Genomic DNA, 10,141 nt, shown 5'->3' with positions numbered 1-10,141 from the left:
AACAAGCACCAGGAGAGCTGGAGCCGTTTTAGCCATGTCAGTCTGGTTCCTGCCAGAGTTCTCTAGCTGCCTTAGAGGTAATTAGCCAGAGAGCAGCCCCCATACTAGCCAAAACAGAGCTACTGGGGAATGGGAACATGCATGGAAGTGCAGGTATCGGCTCCTTTGGGGATGGCTTGAAGATCAAAAGTCCACAGGCTAAGACTCACCAGCTGTTTCCCATCCTCAGTGCTCCTGGAGGGAGATGTGATGTGTGCAGGAGGCAATGGCATGGCTTCAGCCCAAGCTATCAGCACAACAAAGAGTTAGTGATGTCCCATGGCAGGGGTGAGTGCTCACCTTCCTTCCACCTGTCCATTATTTCCTCCTGTTCTTCCTCCAGATGAGCCTTCAATCCCTGCAGTGGGGAAATGTCAGCAGTCCCACTACATTTCTTCTCTTGGGTTTTTCCAGTGCCTACAAAGCACAGGTGACTCTCTGCCTGGGCTTCTTACTCATTTATTTGGTGACTGTGCTGGGGAACCTTCTCATAATGACCCTCGTCTGGCTGGATGGTCACCTGCATTCCCCCATGTATTACTTCCTGGGCCATCTCTCCTTCCTGGACATCTGCTACTCCTCTGTCACCCTCCCCAAGATCCTCAAGGACTCCTTCTCACCACGGAAGACCATTTCCTTTGTGGGCTGCATTACACAGATCTATTTCTTCCTTTGCTTTGGGGGCTCTGAGTGCATGCTCCTGGCTGCCATGGCCTATGATCGGTATCTGGCCATCTGCTATCCCCTCCACTACACAACACTCATGAACAAGAAGATTTGCCTCTGCTTAGTGGCTGTTTCATGGCTGAATGGCTCATTCTCATCTCTGATCCAAGCCTTCCTCACAGCCCACTTACCCTTTTGTGGGTCCAACGTGATCGACCACTTGTTCTGTGAGGTGCCCTTCTTGCTGAAGGCATCCTGCAGCCCTGACACTCGCCTCAACGAGGCTGTGTCATATGCTTTGGCTGGGACTATTGCAATGGGGTCTTTCCTCCTTATTTTCATGTCATATGTTCGCATCATTCGGGCTGTCCTCCAGAGGAGAGCAGGAAGGCAAAAGGCCTTTGCTACCTGCACCTCCCATCTGACTGTGGTGTGCCTGTTCTTTGGTGCCGGAGCCATCACGTACTTGGTGCCTCACTCCAGCCGCTCCAAGGAGATGCATGAGGTCCTTGCCCTGCTGTACGCTGTTTTAACTCCCATGCTGAACCCTGTCATCTACAGCTTGAGAAACAGTGAAGTCAGAGGGGCCATCAGGAAGGCCCTGCATAGGGGGCTGCTGGAACAGAGAGTCTCTGCTTAGGCGCTGCCTGGGCAGCTACAGAAATCTGCCAACAGCAAAGGCGTCACTGCTGAGTTACCGTCACCTTCACTATGTCAGGGTGCCCAATGGAGTTTGGTATAGAAGTGACCTTGGGTCTCCCCTCGCAGTCCAGGTGTTTTGGAGCTCACAGTGCTGGGACAGAGGGCGCAACCAGTGGTTCCTCACTCTCTCTGATCAATGTGTGGGATGTTCAGAGCCTTTATTTGCTTAGGGGCAACCCAGAGACAGGGTGTCTTATCTACAGCATCATTACAGTGCTTTTTTGCCTTGTTTCCCTTTGTGTCTGAAAGTCTCTAGCACAGCTAACTTCAGCACACGCTGTGAGCTTTAGACAGGCACAGAAAGCCCAGCTAATACAAATGCAATCCAGGACAGATCATCTGTGTTTCATCTGACCACAAAAGCCAGGTTCCCGCCTGTTGGTGTGAAGTACTGCAGAGATCTACTCCCTCTTGGACCAGTACATCTTTGGCAAGCAGAAGGATGACATGCAATGTCCTCTAGAGATCTGAATAGATTAGGGGGGAGTTTTGTAAAATTGCTAAGCCTTGGCCACAGAAGTTTTCCCAAGGAATAATGCCCGGAACTTTTTTCGTAAGAAATAGGTATTTCCAGGGAGGGAAGTTGTACTGAATGACCCCCACAATGCCAATGCCTTTGCTAAATGTTATGTTTTCAATCATTTATCAGCATCAGGCTTTTGTCAAGCTCTCTGGAAAGAGCACTGTTTCTAAGCACAATCCTTTCTGATGTGAAACACTGTGCAAAGTACAGCAGTAATGCTCTGCTATAAACATCTCCCGTTAAGTGGTGAATAATCTTGTCTGGGCTGTGCTTGCAGACACTGCAGAGCCGGATGTCATTCTCTTAATGCAATAAAATATGTATAAGCAGGAAAACCATTGTCAGGGGATTGATCTTTGTAGTTCCAGGAATCAGAGTTAATCCTGGGAAAGGACAGCTGCTTCCTCATGCATAACGGTGGCAATAAGGCACCAGTGTGGGTGGTACCTGAAAAAGTCTGGAGAGACCAAATTAATCTGGTTCATGACGTACTTTCAGGAAGATTTCACAGGGGCTCTTGGCACTATGCAGAGATGAGAAGGGGTTAGCTTGTGGTCATGGTAAAAGAACACTGTGACCACTGCTTAAAGTGTGCAAGAGGATACACCTACAGGCACTGTGAAAAATGTCCTTCTTGGACCTCAGCTGAATTCTGGCTAGCAATTTCTTTACAAATTTCTTTACAAAGAAGAGTCTGTAAGACTCCTATTTAGCAAAAAAATATGGGAACTGGTTCCCTTTGTTTAGAATAAATCCCTTCTCTACTGGAATCAAGACTTACCCAGTAGGAACTCAAAATGTCTTATCCAGTTTAGGTGAGGATGTGGCATGAATCCTCCCAGAGTTTATTTAGAAGGCTGAAGCCAATTAGGGAACCTAATTTGCAGGACAGCTACAACATCAGCTACTCCTTTGGAAAAAAAAACAGGAATTTCACATTCCTTCCCACCCACAATCTCCAAGGCAGGGTGAGCTTGTTGCTACCAACAGGGAAACATGGGAGAATCTGATTTCATGACTATTCCTGCCAATCATAGCTACTCTGATATTCGGTCAAGTACGCACCTCTCAAGGTGACAGGCAGAAAAAAGTAGATGAGAGAACATTTGTGGCAGAGAGGTGGTCAGGCACCACAAGTCCTGCGTGGGTTGTATGCTCAGCCCTCATTAACCTAAGTTCCCAATGGGTAGGACCACACTAAGATATGGACAAATGGAGCTTGCCACACAGAACAGCAAAGTCACTCGAGATGAAAGAAACATGTATCCCATTTATCAGACTTATCTGTTAGGGAAATCCCTGCTTTCTCTAGAACACTACATCCGAGTGAAGAAAGAGGTTCCTAACTGTGTGGCATTGCCTGCTCTGGACTGCTAAAAGCAGCTTCCAGCTGCCGGGAGAAAGCAGAGGGCAATGCTCCTGTTCCAGTCACTGGTGCTGGGCATGTGAAGCCATCTATGTGATGTAGGAAACTTTGGATGATCTTGCAGATAAATCTCTTTTCCAAGATGGCTTTTACCATAGTGGCGTGGTTTTTATCCGACCACAGTGCATTATTGTTCTGTACATTCTTGAAAGAAGAGAACAAAGGGACACACAATGTGTTCACTGTGGCTTGGTGGAAGAAGTGCTCTGCTCTCACTGCCTGAAAGTACCTCAGTCAGGAGGACAGGAACAGACAGTAATGTTGACCAAGGTGATGAAAGAGAATAGATGTGGAGTGCATGCTATAGTTTTAGATCAAATGATATATGCCAGCTAAACATAATGAATTGTATTAATTACTTTGTTAGCAAAGAGAGGACTAAGGAAAATGTGCCCCTGCTGTTGAAGTGAGTGGGGGAATAATCATGATGTGGAAAAGGGCACAGAAAGGTTGAGGTACTCATGCCTTCTTGTCTGAGTCTTTCCTGGCAACGTCTGTTCTCACCTGACCATGAGAAACCAACTGCTCTTGATGTGATTTGAAGGCCCTCATGTTCAGAAGACTGCGAGGAAGAATCTGCCTAGATCTAGCCCCACTATCTTCTTCGACATTTCAGAATGATTTTGGAGTAGTTGTGGGATCTTGTCCATGAAGACAAGAATTATCCCCAAGCCAGCACCTCAAACACACAAAAGAGATGTCTCCTGGAGAAGGTGGAGTTTGCAGACCGTGTGCTGTGTAACCCCCACAGGCCAAACAACTGGGAAGCTCAGAAAAACATGAATCTCCTGGCTATTCTCCTTTTAGCATTTTCTTTCTGTTAAAGATGCTGAACTATGGGTGCAATGTTAATAAAGTGCATGTGGGTCCCATGGATAGTATTAAATACATTATATTACTGAGATTGACTTTGGTGACTTGGGAAGTTCACTTTACCTCCTGCCTAGGAGTTTGCTTAAAGGTCTGAATGAAATAATGGTGTTTTGCATAAAAGAATCATGTCTTCAGGCAACAGTGCTGTCAGCAAAAATAATGCGTTAGTAGAGCCTTTGATTTTTGCAGTACACATTCACCTAATAAGACTGTCCTCCTGGTCTAATGCTGTTTCTTACAAATATACACAGATGACACTGTCTGAAGATGTTGGAGTCAGACTTTGACGGATGAAAATGTGCAGACAGACTTAGTGGCACTTTAGGTCTCCAAGGTGCTGTACTCTGCTTAGTTTCCTATGGGAACTGGGGGCTCATATGCTCAGCATTGCAACAAGTCAGGTGTTTCTGGGGGTGAAAGCAGCAGGTTTGGCGAATTGATACTCAGACCTGAGGGGTGAAGACAGCTCCAGAAAGGGCTCTGCAAGGAGGCGATTCCAGGGAAGTAGGTTCTGGACCTAGCTGACTGCAACCAGGGAAAAAGCCACCATTGCTCCAGAGAAAAACAAGACAAGATACCAGAAGAGTGTTGTTTCGGGCTCTGCATCACTCTTTGGAGCCTATTATGTTGATCCCAAGGAAAGTATCAGCGGAGCTGCAGCCCACAGAGAATTTATCATCCCTCCTCTCTCTGTACCCTCTTGAGGACCTGAGGGGATCGTTCTGTCCCAGACCTCAGTAGGAACATGTTGTTCGGGTGCACACATAAATAAAGGCAAAGTCAGGTGAGGCCAGAACTAATGATATTATCTCTCCAACGATACTAGCCATCACATAAATGGCCAAGGCGGACGGGGGAGGGTTTGCTCTGCTGCCTCCAAGGATCTGTGCACAGGGATATAAGCTTGGAGGTCCCTGCAGATCTCATCTTTCTCGTGTGTGTTGCAAGACTGTTGGTTTGTGCCAGGGGGGTGAGAGGGACCAGCTGTGAAGATGAAAGTGGTTTTAGTGTTCCTGGAGTTGGCACTTCTGTTGGTGCTTCAGGCTCAATCCAAAATCTCTCTAAAAGAATATTTTGATGTAGAAAAGGTAATGTTTTCTGAGGGAATTTTCCCTTGGTGGAGGATGGGGAAGCTGTATTGCTTGAACACAGCCCTCATGAGGGAGCAGGGGTCAGACAAAACTTACCTGGGTATTTTTCAAAGGATCCGAGGTCCTGCTGGAAGTTAAACTCCCTCAGACTTTCCAGCATTTGATAGCAAGATATTTGAATGCCTGAACACTTTAGTAGGATATTTAGCACACTTGTGACGGTTGCAGAGTACTTGGGTTTGTCCAAGTGGGTGAATTTTGCATCTGGCTATTTCTTTATGGTAGATCCCTGCTCTGCCTTGCAGAAAAGGTGCTTTTCCACCCAATCAGCAGCCTAAACAGAGAAGGGAATAGCAGGGTTCCTGCTCTATCCCTGAACCTCTCATTGCTTTCCATATTAATCAACGCAGAGGCATTCTCTCTAGCTTTCTGGGAAGTGGCGTACCATTGCCATAGCTTCTGACTCCGACTGGATTGCAGACCTTCGGAAAAATGGGAGGATGTCCACGAGCACTGTAGAACCTCAAAGTACTGGCGAAATCATCATCAAGACATTTATCCCTAGGTAAGTGTCAGTGCAAATCTTCCCATTCACTATGGCTTCTGTACAGGGTTCTTCTCCTCCTTGCTCTCCACCTTGGATAGCTCTTGAGTTCTTTATAAAACACAGAAAGAGCAAACCACATGGGTCCTGGGGGTGTTCATTGCTTCCAGTGCTGGTAACATGCATGTGCTGCTTTGTGTGGATGGAGCAGAGTTCTCAGGAGCTGGTCTCTAGCCTCCAACCTGGAACGGTGATCAACTAGCTGTAGAAAAATACAGTGGACATGGGGACAAACACCTGCCATGTGGCTGGAGATTTCAGGAGGTGAGACCAGAGGGATTGTTCTCACACAGCTCTGAGTCCAGCTTCTCCTTCCGACAGCTTCTCCTGCTGCTGGCTCAGGCTTGAAGTACAGACTAGTTTTGTAAACATGGAACAAAGAACTGTGGAAGGGAACCCTCAGGTCTGGTGGGGGAGATTTGCTCCTTCCAGTTGCAGGTGGATTCAGAGGATTAATTCATCTGTGGGTGTTTGTAAGGCACCTTCAAGTGGATAGCGTGACTAAGGACTTACTATTATTCTCTTGGATCCACTACCAGACTGCATCAGGCAGGGACTGAAGAAGTGTCACTAAATAACGGAAACTAGACAAAAACACCCTTCTATTTAATCTATCCTTTACAAGTGAAAAATTGTCTTCGATTCTCATTCTGGAAGCAGGTCTGAAAAGAGGAGCCAAAATCGACAGAGATTCTTCTCAGTGGAAAAGATTGATATGGTTTCACATACTTTAAAGACCTGAAGGGCAATTTCTTCTCTTGTTTAGCACTGGCTAGAGAATCTCACCCAGTTTGCTCTATGTTCAGCCCAATTGGGTTGATGAACATGGTCATTCTAAAAACGTGTCCAGTCTTGGCTAGAAGATGTTGAGAAATGGAAAACCTAGTATTCCATTGACAGCTTCCTTCTAGCCACCCCTCAGATTACTAATTATGCTTTGTGTCTAATTGGAATTGCCTGAGCTCAAGCCCCGGGTGCCGCTTCATGCCTCTCCAGAAGCTGCTTAGGCTGTGGCAATCAAATGGCCTCTTGAGCTGCTTTTTGAGGAGGCCAAAGGAAATGTAGTGGAGCTGCTCCAACTCCAGACCACAGGGAAAACTGCAGGTTTTGCATGCTGCCATCCAGAGTACAATTGCCTTTATTCACTCTCCAGCCCTGCAGGATGCAAGCAGAGGACAATGGTCCTGAAAAAGACTAATCATCCTGGTGAATACGCAAACTCGCGTAAGTACTGGGGCAGTAGGAGGGAAGAAATGAGAGACATCCGTCAACTGATCGAGCAGCAGGGTTTAAGTCATTCCCAGAAAAGAAACACCTCCATGGCATGAACATCAGTGGGGGCTATTGCCCACTGTGCAGGCTAGCGTTTCACCTGCTGGCTGAAAGCTAAGTAGACCATCGGAAGCTAATGGTTTCCTGTATCACCCTCTGCATAAACCTGAGGATGAAACTGGTGGATGTCCCTCAATGGAGCAAACTCCCAGCTGATGCAAGGTAGACTTGGGGTCTAGCCTGGGGACCCACCTCTGCCTTGCTCTGGGAATGGCTGTTGGCGGGGCTTTTCTGGGTTCTAGTGATGCCAGGTTTGGTGATTACAGAAATGCTGACTGTTCCCTGAGTTTACTAAATTCTGAGAGGAGCAGAAAGGTTACTAAAGCATAGGAAATTGTTCTCACTGAGGCATGTGCCATCCCTTTGAGCTCCTGAGACAGACCCATTTTGGCAAGTCTCTGTGAATAAAACTGGTGTCTCAGGGCTCAACCTGAAGGCACCAAGCACTCAAAGAGGTAGCTGGCCTCCATCCGGCAGGGCATTGTAGTTCATAGCACTGAGCCTGTGATCCTTTCCCCAAAGCTTAAAGCACTTCCACTCCCCACTGGGGCAATGGGGCTACATAAAATTGGGCACGTGAGCAGCCCTCATCTTGTGACATGTTTGCTTTTCCCCTTGCCTCGAGCTGCTGTGGCACTGCAGTTCTTTCCTTCCCCCCTTCCTGGGCAACTTTTTGCCATGAAGGGTCTGACTCACATGGCTCTCCTGGGAACACCTCTGCCATGGCAAAGTGTCATTTCCAGCTTTCCCGGGTCTCTCATCATTACCAAGCCACAGAGCTGTTGCAGTCTTGCAGTGGTCCCTGCAAGCACCCTTGTCGCAGGGTTGACAGGGATCCTTTCAGAGGTAGCATGTCCACCCAGGAAATTTCCTACCCAGCTGTGGACAGGTCTACAGAGCTGTGCCAAGAGCCCATGTCCCCGCACATCTGGGGTGGGGCTTGGCTTACCATGGGCTCTGGTAAAGGTGCAGTGGGATTTGCATCGGGAAGCACACAGGTCAGCTCAGGGCCGAGAAAACAGCGGAGCTGGACCAGCCAACTCGAGCAGCTGGCTCTGCTGGAGTACCCAGCAGGCTAGTCACCCTTGGTGCCCATTACCACCCAGCTGCACATTGCTGGAGCTCCAGTGCATTTCCCTCATCCCCTGTCTGTCTGACAAGCTGGGAACCATACCAGATGTCGGGGAAAGCCATTCGGACATGACTCCATCCGGATACAGTGACCCCCTGTCCCTGAGCCCAGCCCAGCTCCACCCACCCTCCAGGTCTCTACACTGAGCATGCTGCAGCTGGGTTCACAGGCGATGCCTCACAGGCCTGCGCCCATCTGAGGGAGAAAGATCTCCTTTCTGTGCTGCACAAAGCGGCTGCTTCGCAGGGTGCCCCAGGATAGGCTGTCTGGTGGCCACGGGCATCTGCTGGTTTGTGTGCATGCCTGGTTGTTGGTGAGGGTAAGTGCTAGGTTAATTCAGAAAGACGTTGCCCAGAAGCATCCTCAGAAAGGCCCTAACCTCTGAAAGTAATGATAATAACAACACTCTAACAGTAACAGAAGCTCTAACAGTAGTAGTAGTAATAATAATAATAATAAACACTGGGATACAATGCTGGGACCCCTAACATCCTACTGGTGTTTTTGTTGGATATAGCATTAGGAGGGTCCTCCAGACACCCCCTCGGGGCATGTCTTAGACCCCATGGATCAGGGGCTGTTAAAAGCATCCTTTGTTCCCAAGGCTAAATAAATTACTTTCTTTAGGCTCTGCAGGGCCTTGGAGCTCTGACGATGATTTGAAGCAAAGAAGTGATGTTTCTCACAAGTCTGGTAAGAGCCAATATCTGCAGCCCTGGGTCCACCCGGGGCTATAGCGTCACCCTGAGAGAGAGACGTTGCAAGGCTGTAGCTGACCAGGCCCTGTGGAGCTGGAAGTCACCACATCACCCTGTGGCCAGGGCTAAGTTGCACTGCCGGTACGGGGAGCGAGGCTGGTGTGCAGGGAGTTCCCAAGCCATGCCTTGCAGCCAGTCAACATTGGGGAAGTGGGAATGTGCAGGGATCTGGGCTCGGGATCAGGCTCGAAGCTTGAGCTATGAGGCCAGAAGGGAGGAAAAGAGAGGAGAGCATGGCAGCGGTACAGCAAAGCCTACACTGGCTTCAGCTGGGCTGGTCAGGAGCCCCACCAGGGTTGGGAATGGTGCTGGGTGAGGATACATTCAAGACAGAAACCTGACATGCTGGGCTGAGCAAGAAATGCCTTTTTTTGGGCCCAGAACTTGCCACAGGGCAAAAGGTGTGTCAGAGGAAAGCAGGTCCGGCATTTGCGGGTGGATGTTGCTGGGAAGTGCAGGAAAGGAGCATGGACACAAGTCTCCCTCGAATCCAGTGCTGTCCCAGAGCTCTTGGCCCTGAGCTGCTTACCAGAGGGAACTGGAACGTGCATTCTCATGTTAGGATTAGGGCTTAGGAGGTCGTTCTTGGACCTATGGATTGGTACTGGGGGGGTAACCAGGCCCCGGTGTACAAGGGGAAGAGGCTGCGTGCTTCCCATGGGCCCGTGTGGAAGTGGGCTCTATCTGCGAAGCAACTGTGCCCCAGGGAACCACTGGTACTGGGCTGCCCCGGGCTGGCGCAGAGAACTGAGATGGGTCACGGGGTATGCAAGGGGTGTGGAGGACAGCGCAGGGTGATGAGGAAGGGTGCAAGTGGTGCAGTAGAGGGGTGCAGGGTGTGCAAGGGGTGTGGTGATGGGAAGGGGTACCACAAGCCCTTCACCTCCCCAGCCCATGTCTAACACCTCCCACTGTGACACGTGGTACTATCCAGCATGGGATGCTTGTCCTGTCCCCATCTCCCTGCTTCTGGGCGCAGAGCTCTCCCCTTCCAA

The 10,141-nt window shown here is 49.0% G+C and overlaps 1 protein-coding gene across 1 annotated transcript; it reads left to right on the top strand.

Annotated features, from left to right (window-relative positions):
• Positions 1–318: 318 nt before the first annotated feature.
• On the top strand, positions 319–1,345 carry LOC112986794 (olfactory receptor 10A7-like). The gene is given in 2 exon segments (XM_026106262.2): positions 319–342; positions 344–1,345. Coding segments are annotated over 2 exon segments (1,026 nt in total).
• Positions 1,346–10,141: the final 8,796 nt, after the last annotated feature.

The sequence above is a fragment of the Dromaius novaehollandiae genome, chromosome 20, assembly GCF_036370855.1.
Source record: "Dromaius novaehollandiae isolate bDroNov1 chromosome 20, bDroNov1.hap1, whole genome shotgun sequence".
Taxonomy (NCBI): domain Eukaryota; kingdom Metazoa; phylum Chordata; class Aves; order Casuariiformes; family Dromaiidae; genus Dromaius; species Dromaius novaehollandiae.
Note: the sequence above shows the minus strand (reverse complement) of the source record. Positions and strands in the feature narration are given on the sequence as shown.